General features: G+C 52.3%; 1 protein-coding gene across 1 annotated transcript in view; it reads left to right on the forward strand.

Annotated features, from left to right (window-relative positions):
* The first annotated feature begins 3,956 nt into the window (after nucleotides 1-3,956).
* Nucleotides 3,957-24,158, forward strand: part of AGAP3 (ArfGAP with GTPase domain, ankyrin repeat and PH domain 3) — a 158,805-nt gene continuing 138,603 nt past the window's right edge. Inside the window, 1 exon segment of the mRNA XM_083186519.1 lies at nucleotides 3,957-4,683. Coding sequence (XP_083042645.1) covers nucleotides 4,377-4,683 — 307 coding nt within the window. The 5' untranslated portion in view covers nucleotides 3,957-4,376.

Below are 24,158 nucleotides of genomic sequence, written 5' to 3' on the forward strand. Positions count from 1 at the left end.
ACTGAGAGGCACAGAACGGCAATCCCAACAGGAGAGAGGTGTGTCTGCTGCGGCATGCTGGAAGGTCACTGCGGTACTGGGACTTTAAGGAACACCGGACAGGAGCAGCCGCAGGTTAGGCAGGAACACTGTGGAGCACAGTCACTGAACCACTCTCCAGGAGGTAGACTGAAGCACTGGCAGGGAGACATGGGCCAGACCCCTTTTATCAGGGAAAGACACACGGGATTGGCTGGAGAAAACCCTTGCAGGGGATCGAAAACCCTTGGTCTCCAACATGGCTGCCCTCACACCGGAGACACCACAAAGAACCAGGCACACCTCCTCTCACAGCAGGTCTGCCCCTCCACTGGACTGTGCTACAATGGCGACCTCTGTTGCCGCACCATGCTGCCCGGGACTTGCCTCCTGTGTGCCCCTGCTCCCCGGTGTCCTGACCATACCAAGCTGCCCGCAGGGCAGACAGCGCGACCCCTACCTGTGGTAAGCCTCTGCGCGCTGATATGCTTCATCTCTGTTTTTATTTAAAAGTTGTTTTGCAAAAAAACTTTTGCTGCAGAGACCTCTCATGAATCTATTCAGTTCGACAAATAAGTCAAAGATGTTAGGGGTTGCTACAGGGGAGAATTTGAGGCCTTCGCTAAAAAGTGATAGATCTGATTTTGATCATTCTTTGGAGGATAAATTATATACTGATAGTTTTGGTTGGGCCAGTCTTTTCAAAGATTGTAATTTCTTTTGTTTTTCCTTCTTCCCCGATAGTGGACTTTTGTTCCTTGTTGGTGTGCTTATGTGTGTTAGGAGTCATTATGAATGACTCCTATCTGTCTTGTTTGTTATGTGTCATTTTCAGTCTGTGTTGGTAATCGACTTTCTGGTGTTCTCCAGTGGATAATTCTGCACAAGTGTGATTTCTTTATCCTTGCTGGGCTGGAGGTCACAGCTGTGTTGATTACCTGAGCCCTTGATAAGGCATTCTGGCTTGGAGCACATCGCCAGTTATAGTCCCCAGTCCTGTGTGCTAGTCTGTTGGTCTGAGCTTCTATTTCCTAGGGGAGTTCTTGCTAGTCTTGTCTCAGCCTTGTTGGTATCCTGCTACAGTCCGGTGTTCTCCAGCTAGCACTCCTGCTGAGCATCTTGGACCCTGCTTTAGTCGTGTCCCTGTCTGGATTCCTGCTCCCTGGTGGTTTCGTCCGTGTTGGCAGTCTGGTTTTCTGGCCTCTGCTCTAAGGTAAGTCAGGGGTTCTCCCTGCCGCATTCCCTCTCCCAATTACTTCTTGTACTAGATCTGTTTCTTTGGGATATCTGCACTGTGAGGCTGGTCCAGCCTATTAAGGTCAGACCCTTTCAGTGCAGGGAATATACCACCCCTGTGCATTGTTGCATTCGTATTTATTTATATACCACCTCTGTGCATTGTTGCATTTACACATGTGTATAACTGTCACTAGTTGTTGTTTCCCAGATACACAGCAGAACCTAGGGTGGGTCCTCCCACCTGGGCCTTCTCAGGGTGGTACCGGCCTGTCCATATTGGGGTTAGTTAGCTTTTCCTCATGCGCCTGGTCTGCCTCTGTGAACACGTTGCCCCTCCTAAGACCTGACTGCAACAGAGTCTGGGCGGACCTAATTTGCCCGTACAGCCGGGGCGGTTACAGGTGAAGCCTAGCACCGCACGTGTCCACTTACACCGGTCCAGGGCAACAGAGTCAGAGGGCAGGTCCGGTTCCAACTCTGCTGGCCCTTACAATGTGTTGGGTCTTGCTGCAGGGAAATTACTCTGTGTTGGGTCTCCTTTCTAAAAAAAAATGTGTGGAGCTATTTTCGTATATGCAGACTGGGTCGTCCTTTCTTTTGGACGTGCCCCCATCAGTTTTGGTGCTGGGATGGAATTTTCTGAAATTTCTTTCCATGGGGATCTATAATTCCTGGAAGATTTTGTGGGGGTACGATCTCGTGGGTACATGGGGGTGTGGGGACCGCAGTGGAACCTTCGTCTCCCTCCTCTCCATGTCTTCACGTGACCTGTCCCCCTTAGAGTGGCGACGATGGCATTTTTGTGATTGGGATTCATTTCTTCCTCTATCTTGTATATCCTTACTGTGATGAGGGCGAAAGTTTTGTCTACTTTTATAAGATATCCCTCTATTATTCTCATAACTTTCTGTATCTCTTTTGAATGCATTTGAGTTCTATTATTGATTGTTCAAAACCTGATATTTTCTCATTCAGGGCTTCATCTATCTCGCTAAACGCTCTTGTATTTTGTATATGTCGGTATGAGAGGGGCACTATGTGGGGTATGTCGGTATGAGAGGGGCACTATGTGGGGTATGTCGGTATGAGAGGGGCACTATGTGGGGTACAGTATGTCGGTATGAGAGGGGCACTATATGGGGTATGTCAGTACGAGAGGGGCAATATGTGGGGTCTGTCAATATGCCAGGGGCACTATGAGGGGTCTTTCAGTATGAGAGATGCACTATGGGGTATGTCGGTATGAGAGGGGCACTATGTGGGGTATGTCGGTATGAGAGGGGCACTATGTGGGGTATGTCGGTATGAGAGATGCACTATGGGGTATGTCAGTATGAGAGGGGCACTATGTGGGGTATGTCGGTATGAGAGGGGCACTATGTGGGGTATGTCGGTATGAGAGGGGCACTATGTGAGGTATGTCGGTATGAGGGGCAATATGTGAGGTATGTCGGTATGAGAGGGGCATTATGTGGGGTATGTTGGTATGAGAGGGGCACTATGTGGGGTATGTCGGTATGAGAGGGGCACTATGTGGGGTATGTTGGTATGAGAGGGGCACTATGTGGGTATGTCGGTATAAGAGGGGCACTATGTGGGGTCTGTCAGTATGAGAGGGGCACTATGTGGGGTATGTCGGTATGAGAGGGGCACTATGTGGGGTATGTCGGTATGAGAGGGGCACTATGTAGGGTATGTCGGTATGAGAGGGGCACTATGTAGGGTATGTCGGTATGAGAGGGGTACTATGTGGGGTATGTCGGTATGACAGGGGCACAATGTGGGGTAATGTTGGTATGAGAGTGGCACTATATGGGATATGTCTTTATGAGAGGGGCACTATGTGGGGTATTTCATTATGGGAGGGGCAATATGTGGGGTCTGTCAGTATGAGAGAGTGTATGTCGGTATGGGGGGGGACACTGTGGGGTGTATGTCAGTATGGGGGGGACACTGTGGGGTGTATGTCGGTATGGGGGGACACTGTGGGGTGTATGTCAGTATGGGGGGGACACTGTGGGGTGTATGTCGGTATGGGGGGACACTGTGGGGTGTATGTCGGTATGGGGGGACACTGGGGTGTATGTCGGTATGGGGGGACACTGTGGGGTGTATGTCAGTATGGGGGGACACTGGGGTGTATGTTGGTATGGGGGGACACTGTGGGGTGTATGTCGGTATGGGGGGGGACACTGTGGGGTGTATGTCGGTATGGGGGGACACTGTGGGGTGTATGTCGGTATGGGGGACACTGTGGGGTGTATGTCAGTATGGGGGGGACACTGTGGGGTGTATGTCAGTATGGGGGGACACTGTGGGGTGTATGTCAGTATGGGGGGGACACTGTGGGGTGTATGTCAGTATGGGGGGGGACACTGTGGGGTGTATGTCAGTATGGGGGGACACTGTGGGGTGTATGTCGGTATGGGGGGACACTGTGGGGTGTATGTCAGTATGGGGGGACACTGTGGGGTGTATGTCAGTATGGGGGGACACTGTGGGGTGTATATCAGTATGGGGGGACACTGTCGGTATGGAGGGTCTCGGGTCTCCGTCACTATGAGGCTGGGGTGATCCCGGTGACCGGGGGTCCCTGTGATGACAGCATCTGGAAGGCCGGCGGGCGGGGGGGGTCTGTGTAGCCGGAAGTGGCGCTGTGCGGGGCTGGGGGGAGTGTGGGTGACGCAGACGGTGACGCAGCCGGTGCCGTGCCCGCGCTCTGTGTGTGGGAGTGCGCGCTCCCGGGTACCGCTCCGTTATTATCAGTCAGAGAGCGGCGGAGACCGGACACCACCCACCCCGGGACCTCCCCTCCCGCCCGCCCGCCCGGCCTGCCGAGCCCCCATGTCCCGGGTCTGCTCCTGATCCCCCCTGTGCCGCCCTCCCCCGCAGCATCTGCCCCATCCACCCATCGTCTGCCCCCAGCATCTGCCCCATCCATCACCTGCCCCCAGCATCTGCCCCATCACCTGCCCCCAGCATCTGCCCCATTCATCACCTGCCCCCAGCATCTGACCCATTCATCACCTACCCCCCTCCCACCCATCCTTCTCTCATTCGCCAGTACACCCAGTATCTGCCCCCCCTGACCATTTACCCCTCACCGCTCCCGCCACACCATGAATTTCCCCCCTTCTGGCCTGTCGGGGAGCCCTCAGTCGTCCCTCACCTCCCAGGTGTCCGTCTCTGGTTCCTCAGTCTCATCCCAATTTGGGACAGGTCCCCAGTTTGGTTCCGGACAGGTTTCGTCGACCCAGGCAGCCGGAGCCCCCCCCTATGTCCTGTCCAACTCCGTGGCCATCAGGGCAGAGATCCAGCGCTTCGAGTCGGTGCACCCCAATATTTACGCCATTTATGATCTCATTGAGCGAGTTGATGACTTAGCCCTGCAGAACCAGATCCGGGAGCACGTCATCTCCATAGAAGGTGAGAGTTTGGGGGTAACACTGGGGTGCGGGGAGGTTCTGTGTATGGGGATGAGTAACATGGATGTGTGGGGGTGGAAGTTGTCCTGCCATCCCTTCCTCTGCACCTTATTACACTATGTGATGTTGTGTCTTGTGTAGCGGTGTGTCCTGTGTATATAACAGTGTGTGACAGTGTCCTGTGCATGTAACGGTGTGTGCTGTGTACATAACCCTGTGTAACTGTGTGTCCTGCGTGTATCAGTGTGTCCTACGCGTGTATCAGTGTGTCCTACGCGTGTAACGGTGTATCCGCATATATATCAGTGTGTCCTGCGTGTATCAGTGTGTCCTACGCGTGTAACGGTGTATCCGCATATATATCTGTGTGTCCTGCGTGTATCAGTGTGTCCTACGCGTGTAACGGTGTATCCGCATATATATCAGTGTGTCCTACGCGTGTAACGGTGTATCCCGCATATATATCCGTGTGTCCTGCGTGTATCAGTGTGTCCTACGCGTGTAACGGTGTATCCGCATATATATCCGTGTGTCCTGCGTGTATCAGTGTGTCCTACGCGTGTAACGGTGTATCCGCATATATATCCGTGTGTCCTACGCGTGTAACGGTGTATCCGCATATATATCCGTGTGTCCTGCGTGTATCAGTGTGTCCTACGCGTGTAACGGTGTATCTGCATATATATCTGTGTGTCCTGCGTAGCTGCTCTGTGTAAATAAGACAGTAACGTGCAGACAGCTTCTGTCAGGGGACGTGATTGTGACGTATCCTCTGCTAGGAATGAGTATTCAGCATGTCACATTATACACAGTGTGGACTGGTCCCCTGTGCTGTGTGTGCGCGCGCGAGACTGGCACAACATCCCCCCCCACGTGGGTGGGAGAAAAGTACAGCCACCGTATTCTGTGTGGGAAAATCATGGGTGACCAGCAAATCCTGTGCCATGTGTATGGGAGATAGGTGAGTAGATTCCCCTGTGCTGTGTGGCGACACTTGTGGGTGAAAGACGGGGACAGTCCACCCTGTGCCACGTGTGCAATAGAGACGGGAACAGTCCACCCTGTGCCGCGGGGTGCAATAGAGACGGGGACAGTCCACCCTGTGCTGCGTGAGGCAATAGAGACGGGGACAGTCCACCCTGTGCTGCGTGAGGCAATAGAGACGGGTACAGTCCACCCTGTGCCGCGGGGTGCAATAGAGACGGGGACAGTCCACCCTGTGCTGCATGGGAGGAGACCCATTGGATCAACCTCCTAGTACTGTGTTAGAGAGAATGGGGGATAATCCTCTAACCCCCCCCCCCCCCCGTGTAGTTTGGGAGAGTCAGGGACCACCATTCCCCTGTGGGAGAACCATGGTGGACCAGGCCTGCCATGTGGGACAGCCCTCCTGCCAGTGCGAGATTTTGACTAGATCGAGAGTGGTGGCAAAGAAAAGGAGAAGATAGTGGTGAAGGGGAAGACGGGGTGCGGGCGGGGGGAGCTATATTGGTGAAAATGGTGGTGGGGGAGTGCTGAGGAGATGTTGACAGATTGAGTAGATAACTAAGGTTTGGAAAGAACAAGGAAAAACACAAAAGTGCAGCAATGATGGATTTTAAAAAAATCGGTAGAGAAGGTTGGCAGACCCCGCAAGTAGGAGGGAGGAGAAGGTTGGCAGACCCCGCAAGTAGGAGGGAGGAGAAGGTTGGGAGACCCCGCAAGTAGGAGGGAGGAGAAGGTTGGGAGACCCCGCGAGTAGGAGGGAGGAGAAGGTTGGGAGACCCCGCGAGTAGGAGGGAGGAGAAGGTTGGGAGACCCCGCGAGTAGGAGGGAGGAGAAGGTTGGGAGACCCCGCGAGTAGGAGGGAGGAGAAGGTTGGGAGACCCCGCGAGTAGGAGGGAGGAGAAGGTTGGGAGACCCCGCGAGTAGGAGGGAGGAGAAGGTTGGGAGACCCCGCGAGTAGGAGGGAGGAGAAGGTTGGGAGACCCCGCGAGTAGGAGGGAGGAGAAGGTTGGGAGACCCCGCGAGTAGGAGGGAGGAGAAGGTTGGGAGACCCCGCGAGTAGGAGGGAGGAGAAGGTTGGGAGACCCCGCGAGTAGGAGGGAGGAGAAGGTTGGGAGACCCCGCGAGTAGGAGTAGGTTGGGAGACCCCGCGAGTAGGAGAAGGTTGGGAGACCCCGCGAGTAGGAGGGAGGAGAAGGTTGGGAGACCCCGCGAGTAGGAGGGAGGAGAAGGTTGGCAGACCCCGCGAGTAGGAGGGAGGAGAAGGTTGGGAGACCCCGCGAGTAGGAGGGAGGAGAAGGTTGGGAGACCCCGCGAGTAGGAGGGAGGAGAAGGTTGGGAGACCTCGCGAGTAGGAGGGAGGAGAAGGTTGGGAGACCCCGCGAGTAGCAGGGAGGAGAAGGTTGGGAGACCCCGCGAGTAGCAGGGAGGAGAAGGTTGGGAGACCCCGCGAGTAGGAGGGAGGAGGAGAAGGTTGGGAGACCCCGCGAGTAGGAGGGAGGAGGAGAAGGTTGGGAGACCCCGCGAGTAGGAGGGAGGAGGAGAAGGTTGGGAGACCCCGCGAGTAGGAGGGAGGAGAAGGTTGGGAGACCTCGCGAGTAGGAGGGAGGAGAAGGTTGGGAGACCCCGCGAGTAGGAGGGAGAAGGTTGGGAGACAGAAATGACCAGATTTCCCTTACAATTAAGTCAGATTGGGAAGATAATCTTATCGTGTGTATCCAGTTTTCCATGGCTGAGTGTCCCGGGACATTGGCACTTTTGTCATCGCTGTGGTGTCTCGTCGGGACACTCCTGTCACCCTTATACAAGTCTCCAGGTAGCCCAAATCTTCTGGCCTTCTCTCTCCATGCATCTAGCTTACTGCTGTTTACATCATTCTGTCGCAGTCAATAAAGTGAGTTCTTCTGTGCGTCATGTTCCCTTCATGTTGGGGTGTTTGGGGTCTCTTGTGTCCTGTGTAACAGGACACAGACCCTGCAGCACTTAAATGTTGCTGTTAATTAGTCATTAAATCCCATCAGATGAGTGGGATAGGCTCGGGGCCAGAATGCTGATGAGAGGAATCTAGGACACTGTCAGAATCTCTTACCCCAAAACTCTGGAGCTTTTGTTTTGCATAAAATTAAACTTTTTCTCTTAGACCTTTAAATGCGCTAAACCTAAATGCTAATAAATATTCGCACATAGAGCCTCATAATATGCTGGAACTGCAGGGGTTTCAGCACAAGTTCTGGGAGGGGGGGGGGGGGGGGGTTGTAATGTGCTCCAGACTTTCTGTCATTGGTGAACACTGCACCTGTCCTGGACACAGAGAGCAATAGCCTATACTTTGGAGCTTATATGTGACCTTTACACACATATATATATCTATAAATAGAATTACCTGTATATGCTACTTTCCAGGATTGGAAGGGAGAACGACATTTCATTATCGAACAAATGTGCGTGAATACTAGGTGGCCCATGAGAACATTTTGCAAATGGTGCCAGAAGTCAATATTTACCTTCAGTTTGTAAACAAACAATTCATCAGAAGGGGAGAACTTAATCTTTAAAATGGTGCCTCGTTTATCGATTTTTGTATGAAGGGAGAAAAAAAGGGACCGTCACATCACCACGGTGGATACATCATGCGGTAGCCTGAGATATTTATGGTGGTCGAGAGCCGGGTGTAAGATAGGGATTGGCCAGTAGTTCCCAGACTTTCATGAATCACTGTGCTCCAGATTATCTACTGTTTTCATTGCACCAAATGTGTCATTCTTAGGGTCAGTCAGGGGCTGGTGGACGAGGCTGGGCTTCCTGTCATTCTTAGGGTCAGTCAGGGGTTGGTGGACGAGGCTGGGCTTCCTGTCATTCTTAGGGTCAGTCAGGGGCTGGTGGACGAGGCTGGGCTTCCTGTCATTCTTAGGGTCAGTCAGGGGCTGGTGGACAAGGCTGGGCTTCCTGTCATTCTTAGGGTCAGTCAGGGGCTGGTGGACGAGGCTGGGCTTCCTGTCATTCTTAGGGTCAGTCAGGGGTTGGTGGACAAGGCTGGGCTTCCTGTCATTCTTAGGGTCAGTCAGGGGTTGGTGGACAAGGCTGGGCTTCCTGTCATTCTTAGGGTCAGTCAGGGGTTGGTGGACGAGGCTGGGCTTCCTTTCATTCTTAGGGTCAGTCAGGGGTTGGTGGACGAGGCTGGGCTTCCTGTCATTCTTAGGGTCAGTCAGGTGTTGGTGGACGAGGCTGGGCTTCCTGTCATTCTTAGGGTCAGTCAGGGGTTGGTGGACGAGGCTGGGCTTCCTGTCATTCTTAGGGTCAGTCAGGGGTTGGTGGACGAGGCTGGGCTTCCTGTCATTCTTAGGGTCAGTCAGGGGTTGGTGGACGAGGCTGGGCTTCCTGTCATTCTTAGGGTCAGTCAGGGGTTGGTGGACGAGGCTGGGCTTCCTGTCATTCTTAGGGTCAGTCAGGGGTTGGTGGACGAGGCTGGGCTTCCTGTCATTCTTAGGGTCAGTCAGGGGTTGGTGGACGAGGCTGGGCTTCCTGTCATTCTTAGGGTCAGTCAGGGGTTGGTGGACGAGGCTGGGCTTCCTGTCATTCTTAAGGTCAGTCAGGGGTTGGTGGACGAGGCTGGGCTTCCTGTCATTCTTAGGGTCAGTCAGGGGTTGGCAGACGAGGCTGGGTTTCCTTTCATTCTTAGGGTCAGTCAGGGGTTGCTGGACAACGCTGGGCTTCCTGTCAGTCAGGGGTGGGTGGACAAGGCTGGGCTACCTGTCATTCCTAAGCCCTCCATTCACTATGCGACTTTGAGGGGAGATGTCGCATGCAATGCCCCTTGAACCGCCCGGGAACCTCCCAGGAAGCAGGATTAAATGCAACATATTGTATGCTGTCCTTTTGCATACGATATATTGTATGCATTCCCATTCCCCACTGCCGGGAGGCTTTCCTAGTCAGAGGTTGGACGTGCATCATTTCTGATCTTTGACTCTGATCCGATGCACACATACCCCTGTCGGGTGAAAAGTGGCCACATCACACTAGTGTATGGCCAGCTTAAGGGTCAGTTATGTGTTGGTGGACAAGGTTCTGCATCCTGTCATCCTTAGGGTCAGGGGCTGGTGGACAAGGTTCTGCTTCCTGTCATCTTCCTTCCTGTCACCAGTCAGGTGCTGACGGATGAGGTTGGGCTTCCTGTCACTCTTCAGGTCAGTTTGGTGCTGGTGGACAAAGGTTCTGCATCCTGTCATCCTTAGGTTCAGGTTTGGATGGATGAGGTTGGGCTTCCTGTGTATCCTAGAATTTGTTAGATGTTGGTGGACAAGGCTGGGCTTCCTGTCATTCTTAGGCTCAGTCAGTGGCTGGTGGATAAGGCTGGGCTTCCTGTCATTCTTAGGGTCAGTCAGGGGTTGGTGGACAAGACTGGGCTTCCTGTCATTCTTAGGGTCGTCAGGGGTTGACGGACGAGGCTGGGCTTCCTGTCATTGTTGGGGTCAGTCAGGGGTTGGTGGACAAGACTGGGCTTCCTGTCATTCTTAGGGTCGGTCAGGGGTTGACGGACGAGGCTGGGCTTCCTGTCATTCTTAGGGTCGGTCAGGGGTTGATGGACAAGGCTGGGCTTCCTGTCATTCTTAGGGTCGGTCAGGGGCTGGTGGATAAGGTTGGGCTTCCTGTCATTCTTAGGGTCGGTCAGGGGCTGGTGGACAAGGTTGGGCTTCCTGTCATTCTTAGGGTCGGTCAGGGGCTGGTGGATAAGGCTGGGCTTCCTGTCATTCTTAGGGTCGGTCAGGGGCTGGTGGATAAGGTTGGGATTCCTGTCATTCTTAGGGTCGGTCAGGGGCTGGTGGATAAGGTTGGGATTCCTGTCATTCTTAGGGTCGGTTATGTTCTGATGAATAAGGCTGGGCTTCCTGTCATTCTTAGGGTCGGTCAGGGGCTGGTGGATAAGGCTGGGCTTCCTGTCATTCTTAGGGTCGGTTATGTTCTGATGGATAAGGTTGGGCTTCCTGTCATTCTTAGGGTCGGTTATGTTCTGATGGATAAGGCTGGGCTTCCTGTCATTCTTAGGGTCAGTCAGGGGCTGGTGGATAAGGCTGGGCTTCCTGTCATTCTTAGGGTCGGTCAGGGGCTGGTGGACGAGGCTGGGCTTCCTGTCATTCTTAGGGTCGGTCAGGGGCTGGTGGACAAGGCTGGGCTTCCTGTCATTCTTAGGGTCGGTCAGGGGCTGGTGGATAAGGCTGGGCTTCCTGTCATTGTTAGGGTCGGTCAGGGGCTGGTGGATAAGGCTGGGCTTCCTGTCATTCTTAGGGTCGGTTATGTTCTGGTGGATAAGGTTGGGCTTCCTGTCATTGTTAGGGTCGGTCAGGGGCTGGTGGATAAGGCTGGGCTTCCTGTCATTCTTAGGGTCGGTTATGTTCTGATGGATAAGGCTGGGCTTCCTGTCATTCTTAGGGTTGGTTATGTTCTGGTGGATAAGGTTGGGCTTCCTGTCATTGTTAGGGTCGGTCAGGGGCTGGTGGATAAGGCTGGGCTTCTTGTCATTCTTAGGGTCGGTTATGTTCTGATGGATAAGGCTGGGCTTCCTGTCATTCTTAGGGTCGGTTATGTTCTGATGGATAAGGTTGGGCTTCCTGTCATTCTTAGGGTCAGTCAGGGGCTGGTGGATAAGGCTGGGCTTCCTGTCATTCTTAGGGTCAGTCAGGGGCTGGTGGATAAGGCTGGGCTTCCTGTCATTCTTAGGGTCAGTCAGGGGCTGGTGGATAAGGCTGGGCTTCCTGTCATTCTTAGGGTCGGTCAGGGGCTGGTGGACAAGGCTGGGCTTCCTGTCATTCTTAGGGTCGGTTATGTTCTGATGGATAAGGTTGGGCTTCCTGTCATTCTTAGGGTCAGTCAGGGGCTGGTGGATAAGGCTGGGCTTCCTGTCATTGTTAGGGTCGGTCAGGGGCTGGTGGATAAGGTTGGGCTTCCTGTCATTCTTAGGGTCAGTCAGGGGCTGGTGGATAAGGCTGGGCTTCCTGTCATTCTTAGGGTCAGTCAGGGGCTGGTGGATAAGGTTGGGATTCCTGTCATTCTTGGGGTCGGTCAGGGGCTGGTGGATAAGGTTGGGATTCCTGTCATTCTTAGGGTCGGTTATGTTCTGATGAATAAGGCTGGGCTTCCTGTCATTCTTAGGGTCGGTCAGGGGCTGGTGGATAAGGCTGGGCTTCCTGTCATTCTTAGGGTCGGTTATGTTCTGATGGATAAGGTTGGGCTTCCTGTCATTCTTAGGGTCGGTTATGTTCTGATGGATAAGGCTGGGCTTCCTGTCATTCTTAGGGTCAGTCAGGGGCTGGTGGATAAGGCTGGGCTTCCTGTCATTCTTAGGGTCGGTCAGGGGCTGGTGGACGAGGCTGGGCTTCCTGTCATTCTTAGGGTCGGTCAGGGGCTGGTGGACAAGGCTGGGCTTCCTGTCATTCTTAGGGTCAGTTATGTTCTGATGGATAAGGCTGGGCTTCCTGTCATTGTTAGGGTCGGTCAGGGGCTGGTGGATAAGGCTGGGCTTCCTGTCATTCTTAGGGTCGGTTATGTTCTGGTGGATAAGGTTGGGCTTCCTGTCATTGTTAGGGTCGGTCAGGGGCTGGTGGATAAGGCTGGGCTTCCTGTCATTCTTAGGGTCGGTTATGTTCTGATGGATAAGGCTGGGCTTCCTGTCATTCTTAGGGTTGGTTATGTTCTGGTGGATAAGGTTGGGCTTCCTGTCATTGTTAGGGTCGGTCAGGGGCTGGTGGATAAGGCTGGGCTTCTTGTCATTCTTAGGGTCGGTTATGTTCTGATGGATAAGGCTGGGCTTCCTGTCATTCTTAGGGTCGGTTATGTTCTGATGGATAAGGTTGGGCTTCCTGTCATTCTTAGGGTCAGTCAGGGGCTGGTGGATAAGGCTGGGCTTCCTGTCATTCTTAGGGTCAGTCAGGGGCTGGTGGATAAGGCTGGGCTTCCTGTCATTCTTAGGGTCAGTCAGGGGCTGGTGGATAAGGCTGGGCTTCCTGTCATTCTTAGGGTCGGTCAGGGGCTGGTGGACAAGGCTGGGCTTCCTGTCATTCTTAGGGTCGGTTATGTTCTGATGGATAAGGTTGGGCTTCCTGTCATTCTTAGGGTCAGTCAGGGGCTGGTGGATAAGGCTGGGCTTCCTGTCATTGTTAGGGTCGGTCAGGGGCTGGTGGATAAGGTTGGGCTTCCTGTCATTCTTAGGGTCAGTCAGGGGCTGGTGGATAAGGCTGGGCTTCCTGTCATTCTTAGGGTCAGTCAGGGGCTGGTGGATAAGGCTGGGCTTCCTGTCATTCTTAGGGTCGGTCAGGGGCTGGTGGACAAGGCTGGGCTTCCTGTCATTCTTAGGGTCGGTTATGTTCTGATGGATAAGGTTGGGCTTCCTGTCATTCTTAGGGTCAGTCAGGGGCTGGTGGATAAGGCTGGGCTTCCTGTCATTGTTAGGGTCGGTCAGGGGCTGGTGGATAAGGTTGGGCTTCCTGTCATTCTTAGGGTCGGTCAGGGGCTGGTGGACAAGGTTGGGCTTCCTGTCATTCTTAGGGTCGGTCAGGGGCTGGTGGATAAGGCTGGGCTTCCTGTCATTCTTAGGGTCGGTCAGGGGCTGGTGGATAAGGTTGGGATTCCTGTCATTCTTAGGGTCGGTCAGAGGCTGGTGGATAAGGTTGGGATTCCTGTCATTCTTAGGGTCGTTATGTTCTGATGAATAAGGCTGGGCTTCCTGTCATTCTTAGGGTCGGTCAGGGGCTGGTGGATAAGGCTGGGCTTCCTGTCATTCTTAGGGTCAGTCAGGGGCTGGTGGATAAGGCTGGGCTTCCTGTCATTGTTAGGGTCGGTCAAGGGCTGGTGGATAAGGCTGGGCTTCCTGTCATTCTTGGGGTCAGTCAGGGGCTGGTGGATAAGGCTGGGCTTCCTGTCATTGTTAGGGTCGGTCAGGGGCTGGTGGATAAGGCTGGGCTTCCTGTCATTGTTAGGGTCGGTCAGGGGCTGGTGGATAAGGCTGGGCTTCCTGTCATTCTTTGGGTCGGTCAGGGGCTGGTGGATAAGGCTGGGCTTCCTGTCATTGTTAGGGTCGGTCAGGGGCTGGTGGATAAGGTTGGGCTTCCTGTCATTCTTAGGGTTGGTTATGTTCTGATGGATAAGGCTGGGCTTCCTGTCATTCTCAGGGTCGGTCAGGGGCTGGTGGATAAGGCTGGGCTTCCTGTCATTCTTATGGTCGGTCAGGGGCTGGTGGATAAGGCTGGGCTTCCTGTCATTCTTAGGGTCGGTCAGGGGCTGGTGGATAAGGTTGGGCTTCCTGTCATTCTTAGGGTCGGTTATGTTCTGATGGATAAGGCTGGGCTTCCTGTCATTGTTAGGGTCAGTCAGGGGCTGATGGATAATGCTGGGCTTCCTGTCATTGTTAGGGTCGGTCAGGGGCTGGTGGATAAGGCTGGGCTTCCTGTCATTGTTAGGGTCAGTCAGGGGCTGGTGGATAAGGCTGGGCTTCCTGTCATTCTTAGGGTCAGTCAGGGGCTGGTGGATAAGGCTGGGCTTCCTGTCATTGTTAGGGTCGGTCAGGGGCTGGTGGATAAGGCTGGGCTTCCTGTCATTCTTAGGGTCGGTTATGTTCTGATGGACAATGCTGGGCTTCCTGTCATTGTTAGGGTCGGTCAGGGGCTGGTGGATAAGGCTGGGCTTCCTGTCATTCTTAGGGTCAGTTATGTTCTGATGGATAAGGTTGGGCTTCCTGTCATTGTTAGGGTCGGTCAGGGGCTGGTGGATAAGGCTGGGCTTCCTGTCATTGTTAGGGTCAGTCAGGGGCTGATGGATAAGGCTGGGCTTCCTTTCATTGTTAGGGTCGGTTAGGGGCTGGTGGATAAGGCTGGGCTTCCTGTCATTGTTAAGGTCGGTCAGGGGCTGGTGGATAAGGCTGGGCTTCCTGTCATTCTTAGGGTCGGTTATGTTCTGATGGATGAGGCTGGGCTTCCTGTCATTCTTAGGGTCGGTCAGGGGCTGGTGGATAAGGCTGGGCTTCCTATCATTGTTAGGGTCGGTCAGGGGCTGGTGGATAAGGTTGGGCTTCCTGTCATTCTTAGGGTCGGTCAGGGGCTGGTGGATAAGGCTGGGCTTCCTGTCATTCTTAGGGTCGGTCAGGGGCTGGTGGATAAGGTTGGGCTTCCTGTCATTCTTAGGGTCAGTCAGGGGCTGGTGGATAAGGCTGGGCTTCCTGTCATTCTTAGGGTCGGTCAGGGGCTGGTGGATAAGGTTGGGCTTCCTGTCATTCTTAGGGTCGGTCAGGGGCTGGTGGATAAGGTTGGGCTTCCTGTCATTCTTAGGGTCGGTCAGGGGCTGGTGGATAAGGTTGGGCTTCCTGTCATTGTTAGGGTCGGTCAGGGGCTGGTGGATAAGGCTGGGCTTCCTGTCATTGTTAGGGTCAGTCAGGGGCTGATGGATAAGGCTGGGCTTCCTTTCATTGTTAGGGTCGGTTAGGGGCTGGTGGATAAGGCTGGGCTTCCTGTCATTGTTAAGGTCGGTCAGGGGCTGGTGGATAAGGCTGGGCTTCCTGTCATTCTTAGGGTCGGTTATGTTCTGATGGATAAGGCTGGGCTTCCTGTCATTCTTAGGGTCGGTCAGGGGCTGGTGGATAAGGCTGGGCTTCCTATCATTGTTAGGGTCGGTCAGGGGCTGGTGGATAAGGTTGGGCTTCCTGTCATTCTTAGGGTCGGTCAGGGGCTGGTGGATAAGGCTGGGCTTCCTGTCATTCTTAGGGTCGGTCAGGGGCTGGTGGATAAGGTTGGGCTTCCTGTCATTCTTAGGGTCAGTCAGGGGCTGGTGGATAAGGCTGGGCTTCCTGTCATTCTTAGGGTCGGTCAGGGGCTGGTGGATAAGGTTGGGCTTACTGTCATTCTTAGGGTCGGTCAGGGGCTGGTGGATAAGGTTGGGCTTCCTGTCATTCTTAGGGTCGGTCAGGGGCTGGTGGATAAGGTTGGGCTTCCTGTCATTGTTAGGGTCGGTCAGGGGCTGGTGGATAAGGCTGGGCTTCCTGTCATTGTTAGGGTCGGTCAGGGGCTGGTGGATAAGGTTGGGCTTCCTGTCATTGTTAGGGTCGGTCAGGGGCTGGTGGATAAGGCTGGGCTTCCTGTCATTCTTAGGGTCGGTCAGGGGCTGGTGGATAAGGTTGGGCTTCCTGTCATTCTTAGGGTCGGTCAGGGGCTGGTGGATAAGGTTGGGCTTCCTGTCATTCTTGGGGTCAGTCAGGGGCTGGTGGATAAGGCTGGGCTTCCTTTCATTGTTAGGGTCGGTCAGGGGCTGGTGGATAAGGTTGGGCTTCCTGTCATTGTTAGGGTCGGTCAGGGGCTGGTGGATAAGGCTGGGCTTCCTGTCATTCTTAGGGTTGGTTATGTTCTGGTGGATAAGGCTGGGCTTCCTGTCATTCTTAGGGTCGGTCAGGGGCTGGTGGATAAGGCTGGGCTTCCTGTCATTGTTAGGGTCGGTCAGGGGCTGGTGGACAAGGTTGGGCTTAGAAGTCACTGCGCTGAATTGAAGAGAGACATTACAAACCATACACCATGGGATGTAAAGTAACATGTTTATTACTATAAAAGACAGTTTATAACCAATAATTATGGTACCATTATCAGCACATAATGGGTAAAATTTACGAAGATGGGAGTTGTATTTCACAAGGGTTGTTGCTATGGGCAACCAGTCAGAATCGACTTACTATTTTTTTCTACAAGGTGCTAAATAAATATCTGATTGGTTTCCACTAGCAACATCCCATTTGAAATACAACTCTCTCATCTTAGTAAATTTCCCCCAATGCGTGGAAGCGGTTTCTCACCAGAATGAGTGGAGGATAATAAAGTGCAATAAGTCCCATTCCGGTACTTGTGTATTATCACGGCGCCTACTTTTCTTACGTACGTCAACTTAATGAAATATTGCATTGAATCGCATTACGTTATAGTAGCATGCGATGCGATTTTACCGTTCCCGCTCCAAGTCATTCCCGCCCCCTGTCACTCTGAGGTGATTTTCGGTGGTGACAAGGTGTTTTTCAGAGCTCGTGATTTCTCAGCGTTTTACAGTTATTTCGACTGTGATTTGAATTATTTTTGGTGAGATGGCAGCATCAACAATGAGCCTATTCACGCTCCCTCAGACTGAGGAGGACACCGTCCATTTTTCCAGGAGCATCCCCTGCTGCCAGTGACGGCTATGTGCACGAATGGGCAGCCCATGCGCTTGTCCATCAAGGAGTGTATGTGGCGGTGCCACATAAAAGCATGCCAGCAAAAGGTGAGCCTGAGAGCGTCCCATTTCTTCCCGGGGTGCCGCTTGTCATTCCTGACTCTTGTGAGGTTCATTTATTCCTGGGCAGAGGAACTGACCTCAGTAGACTATTGCCAGCGTGAGCTCCAGCTGTCCAATTAGACTGTGGTGCTGTACAACGCATGGATGCGGGAGGCCTGTACCATGGACTTGATGGCACAACCGCAGCGCCGTATTGCTGGGCCGGGACAGATCAATGGTATTGTAGTTAGGGTCAAGTTACCAACTTTCACTAAACTACAAAAATCCTGGCGCTTATTCTCAAGACAATATATAATCTATAATCACATCAGCTGCTGCAGGTATCTTGTGAGTAAACCTGGACTCACGAAAAGCGCTGCTGAGAATAAATTTATATGTGGGTCTGCTGATTAAAGGTGCGTACACACGTACAGATTTTCTTTCTGATCTATCTGGTGGGAACAAAAACCTGGAAATGTATGGGAGCAAATGACAATCAAAAATGTCCACGCAAAGGCAGGAAAACAGAAAATAAAATCTGCTTTGATAAATTTGTTATATCAGAACGATTAAACAATTTGTCTGACTGGTCACTGTCTGTTTTCAAGTGTTTGGGAACAATTTTTTGATTTTCAGTTGCTCCCATACATTTCCAGGTCTTTGTTCCCAGCAGATCGATCAGACAGAAAATCTGTACGTGTGTACGCACCTTTAGAATGATTCCGGACACACTGTACAGATTTTACAACAATTTTATAACCTTATCACATGAATACAAAATAAACAAATAAAGGATATATCTAAAATGTAACCGGTGAATACGGAATAGCACTTGATAATGGGATATCTCCAGATCTCTAATAGGTAGTTGAAGTGAGGTAATATATTTAGGTATTAGCAGCAGTTCAGTATATGGCAAATGGTATCCGCTAAATGCAGGGTTAATGAGCCGATGTGGGACGAATAGCCAGTCCTTTTAGCATGTATGCTGACACGCATAAGTTGTTAGGCAGGCAGAAAGTCTTTCCGAAAAGGGCAGAAATAGTTGTATGTTTTAACCCTTGTATATGCTCACAGTGAGCGCTTCAGTTCAACGATTACTCACCTACGTACATGCGGTCTCCAGACGCTGTTAAATAGACTGCGCCGTCCGGCGGCTGTTTGGAGTTTGAAGTAGAAAAGCCGGTAATTGTATATTCCGGGTGAGTCCGGAGTGCACCGCTGCACTCTAAGGACAGGTGTGTCGACTGTGCTGGATGGATAGTTGGTGGGCACATTCTGCGCGGCTTGTGAAAGGCTGAATATAGTAATCTGGAGATCCCACAGGAAATTGAATGATGTCAACACGTTTCGTAACCACTGACTGGAAACTTTCAAGACCGGGCCGGGACAGATCGTCAAGGTAGACGAAAGTATGTTTGCTAAAATACAAAGTAATGTTGGGCGCGTTTTACAGCAGCAATGGGTGTTTGGAGGCATCGAACGAGAAACGGGCAGTGCTTTATCACCATTGTACCAAAACGGGACGCCAGCACTCTTACGGCCGCCATTAACACTAACATTGAGCCCGGAACCACCATTTACAGCGATTGTTGGCGGGCATATACCACGGAGGAGTTGGAACGGGCAGGATACCATCATGCCCCTGTAAATCATAAATGTAATTTCGTTGACCTGGAAACTGGTGTGCACACACAAATAATAGAGCGTCTTTGGGGGTCCGCAAAATGGAGAAGCAAGCGGCAACGTGGCGATTTACTTCTCATGTATTCCGCATCCCCTCGCGGGGCTCGCTGCGCTCGCCACGCTTCGGGCTCGGTGGCTCGCTGCACTCGCCACACTATATAACATCAACTCCACGCCGACGTGGATAGTGGGGGTACGAAAAGGTTGAAGGACGCGTTCCGCCACCCCTCACGGTGCTCGCCACGCTTCGGGTTCGGTGGCTCGCTGCACTCGCCACACTATATAACATCAACTCCACGCCGACGTGGATAGTGGGGGTACGAAAAGGTTGAAGGATGCGTTCCGCCACCCCTCGCGGTGCTCGCCACGCTTCGGGTTCGGTGGCTCGCTGCACTTGCCACACTATATAACATCAACTCCACGCCGACGTGGATAGTGGGGGTACGAAAAGGTTGAAGGACGCGTACCACCGCCCCTCGCAGTGCTTTCTGCGCTCGCCACGCTTCGGGCTGACGTGGATACTGGGGGTGACGCAAAACAATACCACATGTCATAGTAAGCACCCATCACATCTGATGGCATGGGTGTTTATACAATGATTATATCACATTGCATCGTATCGCATTTGGTGCCATGCCATCCTATGCTATATTTAATTGTATAAGCACTCCTGTGCAGTTAACATGGATATAGAATCGCACACCACTATAGACGATACGCGATGCGATTTTCCTACGCAGAATAGCCCACAAAGCTTTTTTGGGCTTCCTGTCATTCCTAGGGTCAGTTGGGCTTCCTGTCATTCCTAGGGTCAGTTATGTACTGGTGGAAAAGGTTGGGCTTCCTGTCATTCCTAGGGTCAGTTATGTACTGGTGGATAAGGTTGGGCTTCCTTTCATTCCTAGGGTCAGTTGGGCTTCCTGTCATTCCTAGAGTCAGTTATGTACTGGTGGATAAGGTTGGGCTTCCTGTCATTCCTAGGGTCAGTTGGGCTTCCTGTCATTCCTAGGGTCAGTTATGTACTGGTGGATAAGTTTGGGCTTCCTGTCATTCCTAGGGTCAGTTATGTACTGGTGGAAGAGGTTGGGCTTCCTGTCATTCCTAGGGTCAGTTATGTACTGGTGGATAAGGTTGGGCTTCCTGTCATTCCTAGGGTCAGTTGGGCTTCCTGTCATTCCTAGGGTCAGTTGGGCTTCCTGTCATTCCTAGGGTCAGTTATGTACTGGTGGAAGAGGTTGGGCTTCCTGTCGATCCTAGGGTCAGTTATGTACTGGTGGATAAGGTTGGGCTTCCTGTCATTCCTAGGGTCAGTTGGGCTTCCTGTCGATCCTAGGGTCAGTTATGTACTGGTGGATAAGGTTGGGTTTCCTGTCATTCCTAGGGTCAGTTATGTACTGGTGGATAAGGTTGGGCTTCCTGTTACATTCTTATGCTGGCCACACATCAGACCGACTTTCCACCAACCATCCAACTAGTTGTGTGGTTAGAATACAAATCTGGTAGTCGGGGTTCGCAAATACTCGCTATAGCGAGTATTTTACCCACTTTTGAGCACCAGGGACTCATTTTTTATGAATGTCTGGGTCCCCTGGGACTCGCTCCGCCCATTTCGGCGTGCACGCCGTGTTAATATGTGTTACAAGGGCGGAGGGATCCGTTTCCCCCTCAGTTGTGATGCGACTGTGGAGAAGACACAGCGTGACGGCCGCTTCACACATCTGCTGGGCGCAAAAATGAAAGGGTCCCTGTCACCGCAGAGTCATAGACAGCAGTGCACGGAAGCCACGGAAGCTGGCTCCTGCACTGCGCCTCAACAACAGACGGCTGGAGCCAACACCAGAAGCAGCTGCTCAGCAGGGGAACAGAGCTGCAGCTGGTGTGAGGACGGAGCACGAGGAACTGAAAACAGCATTGGGGGCCAGAACCAGGGAGGTGTGACAGTGAGGACGGAGCAGACCCGGGCAGGAAGTAGAGGTAAGAGGGGTGCATGGTCCATTTAGCAAGCTGCTTGGCTGTGTCATGTAAGGGGATTTATTGCTAGCAGGACTCGGGCTGCAGACTTCCCTCCTCCTCTCCTCCATTGCGGTGCTGCTCTTGTGTGTCACTGTCCCCTCCTCCAGGCTCTGAGTGCTGGCTGTTACTGGCCCGCTTGTCCCCTCCTCCCCTCTCTGCACGGCTGGCAGAGAGGCTGCAGCTCACCAATTACCTCTTAACAGGCAGAGCTGCCTGTAGGAGAGGAGCCTATAGACTCTGCTGGGATTTCACTAACCCTATCCCTCCTGTTCCTGCTGCCATTACTTTTACAATCCTGATTGGTGCAGCACAGGTGTCCCTATTCCGACATAATGCCTTTTTCTAGTATATGTGTATCTTGCTTTATGTGAGTGGGCAAATTGCCAATTGATTACTCCCCCCCCAACCCACAATAGCCACAATTTTGGGGTGCCCAAATCTATGTTTGCTTACCAAAAAAAATAGGCTCAGGCTGGCCCTTGGCTCAGGGTATATGCCATATGGAAGAGAGGAGGAGGCTTCTGTATGTGCCATGCTGGGGATGTGGAGAGGAGGCTTTATTCTGTTGGGACCCAGAAAAGGTCAAGTAGGACCCGATTTTGTAAGTGAGGGGTCCCAGGGACCCATCATTTTGGGGGTTTTCGCGATCACTGGGTAGTGGATGGGAGCAAAATATTTTCTTCAGAAATTTGCTCCCAAAATCTGGAAAAGGACAAAAACTGTCACTCAGACACAGTCATGGACTGCCCCCCTGGTGCGTCTGTGAGGTAGGAGGTGACTGATCTCACACACACACACACACACACACACACACAGTTGTGTAGATGTCACTGTGACTGTATATGTGGAGTGTCGGGGAGTGAGGTAGAAGGACACACACAGTTGTGTAGATGTGACTGAATATGTAGAATATGAGGTAGGAGGTGACTGGTCACACACACACACACACACACACACACACACACACACACAGTTGTGTAGATGTCCATGTGACTGTATATGTAGTGTCGGGGAGTCAGGTAGGATGTGACTGATCTCACACACACACACACACACACAGTTGTGTAGATGTGACTGAATATGTAGAGTGTCGGAGAGTTTGGTAGGACAGTCACATCTACACAACTGTGTGTACACTCACTGACATTCTACATATAAAATTACAGGGACATCTACACAACTGTGTGTGTCCTCCTACCTCACATTCTACATAGTCACATCTACACAAGTGTGTGTGTGTGTGAGATCAGTCACCTCCTACCTCACTACCTCCGACATTCTACATATGGAATGGGATCATTCGTCAGACTGCATTTAGGTCTACAGTCATTAGGTCGACCCCACTAGGTCGACTGGCAGGAAGGTCGACCTGACTTAAGGTCGACATGGGCCAAGGTCGACATGACTTAAGGTTGAATTTGCATAAAGGTCGACATGAGGAAGGTCGACTGGTCATAAGGTCGACATGGGTTTTTCACTGTTTTTTGAGCCGACAGGCGGTATTTCATGCCCTACCATCCACTAGGGCGTGGTGGGAGAATAAAATAGTGTGCCGAGCGCAGCGAGGCACCGTGCCCGAAGCATCGCGAGCGTCCGATTCTCATTGCCAACTGTGTCCATGTCGACTGTGTCGACATTCGGATAAAAAAACAGTGAAAAACCCATGTCGACCTTATGACCAGTCGACCTTCCTCATGTCGACCTTTATGCAAATTCGACCTTAAGTCAGGTCGACCTTCCTGCCAGTCGACCTAGTGGGGTCGACCTAATGACTGTAGACCTAAATGCAGTCTGACAAATGATCCCATTCCATATGTAGAATGTCGGAGGTAGTGAGGTAGGAGGTGACTGATCTCACACACACACACTTGTGTAGATGTGACTATGTAGAATGTGAGGTAGGAGGACACACACAGTTGTGTAGATGTCCCTGTAATTTTATATGTAGAATGTCAGTGAGTGTACACACAGTTGTGTAGATGTGACTGTCCTACCAAACTCTCCGACACTCTACATATTCAGTCACATCTACACAACTGTGTGTGTGTGTGTGTGTGTGTGTGTGTGTGTGTGAGATCAGTCACATCCTACCTGACTCCCCGACACTACATATACAGTCACATGGACATCTACACAACTGTGTGTGTGTGTGTGTCCTCGTACCTCACATTCTACATATAAAGTCACATCTGTACAACTGTGTGTCCTACCTCACTCTCCGACACTCTACATATATACACACACACACACACACACACACACAGTTGTATAGATGTGACTATATGTAGAATGTGAGGTACGAGGACACACACACACACACAGTTGTGTAGATGTCCCTGTGACTGTATATGTAATGTCGGGGAGTGAGGTAGGATGTAACTGATCGCACACACACACACACACACACACACACAGTTGTGTAGATGTCCCTGTTATGGGGAGTGAGGTAGGAGGTGACTAATCGCACACACACACAGTTGTGTAGATGTCCCTGTGACTGTATATGTAGAGTGTCGGGGAGTCAGGTAGGATGTAACTGATCCCACACACACACACACACACACACACACAGTTGTGTAGATGTCCCTGTATATGGGGAGTCAGGTAGGATGTAACTGATCTCTCTCACACACACACACACACCGTTGTGTAGATGTCCCTGTATATTGGGAGTGACGTAGGAGGACACACACACACACACACACACACAGTTGTGTAGATGTCCCTGTATATGGGGAGTCAGGTAGTAACTGATCTCTCTCACACACACACACACACACACACACACACACTTGTGTAGATGTCCCTGTATTTTGGGAGTGAGGTAGGAGGTGACTGCTGAGGAGGCTTCCAGTGCTTCTCCCCGGCCTCTCCCCGTCTAACCTGTTATGGTCACACATGTCCTGGCTCGCTGAGTGCAGCAGCACGGTGAGCCAGAGTGCAGGCGTTGTCTCCTCTCCCAGGCTCCTGTCATTCTCTGTGCCAGGCCTGCTCTGCCACCCGCAATGCAATGACTTCTCGGCCCGTCACTGGGCACCATGAGAACCTTCAGGAGTGTGGAGCTGAGACATGATTGTCCTCTGGAGAAAATGGAGCCCACGCCTGCTAATCCCACATCTAATCGCGCCGTCCAAGCTGCAATCCTCGCCGCCAAGCACCAGAAGCGGAGACCCAAAAGCCTTTGTTCTGTGGGGAATGGAGTCACTAGCCCCAAAAGAGATCCCAGCTCCAGCTCCCTTGGAGGACTGCTGGACCTCCTGAGGCAGAGGTCGGGGAGGAAGGCTCAGTCCTCTGGAGGCATCTTTGTCCAGGAGCAGCTGCCCTGTAATGGCACAAATGCATCTCGTCCTCTCAGCATGAGTGTCCTGGACCTGAATCGTCTGAGCGGAGCACAAGGGGGAGAGTTCAGCCACAGCACCAGGTTCCTGCGTGGGGCCTCCATGTTCAGCAGCCAGCGCTGGAACGTCTTTAGTAGCAAAACGTCGGAACAGCAGGCGAAGAAGAACCTTTCATCCC

Source organism: Crinia signifera, chromosome 5 (genome assembly GCF_055691185.1).
Source record: "Crinia signifera chromosome 5, ASM5569118v1, whole genome shotgun sequence".
Lineage (NCBI taxonomy): Eukaryota > Metazoa > Chordata > Amphibia > Anura > Myobatrachidae > Crinia > Crinia signifera.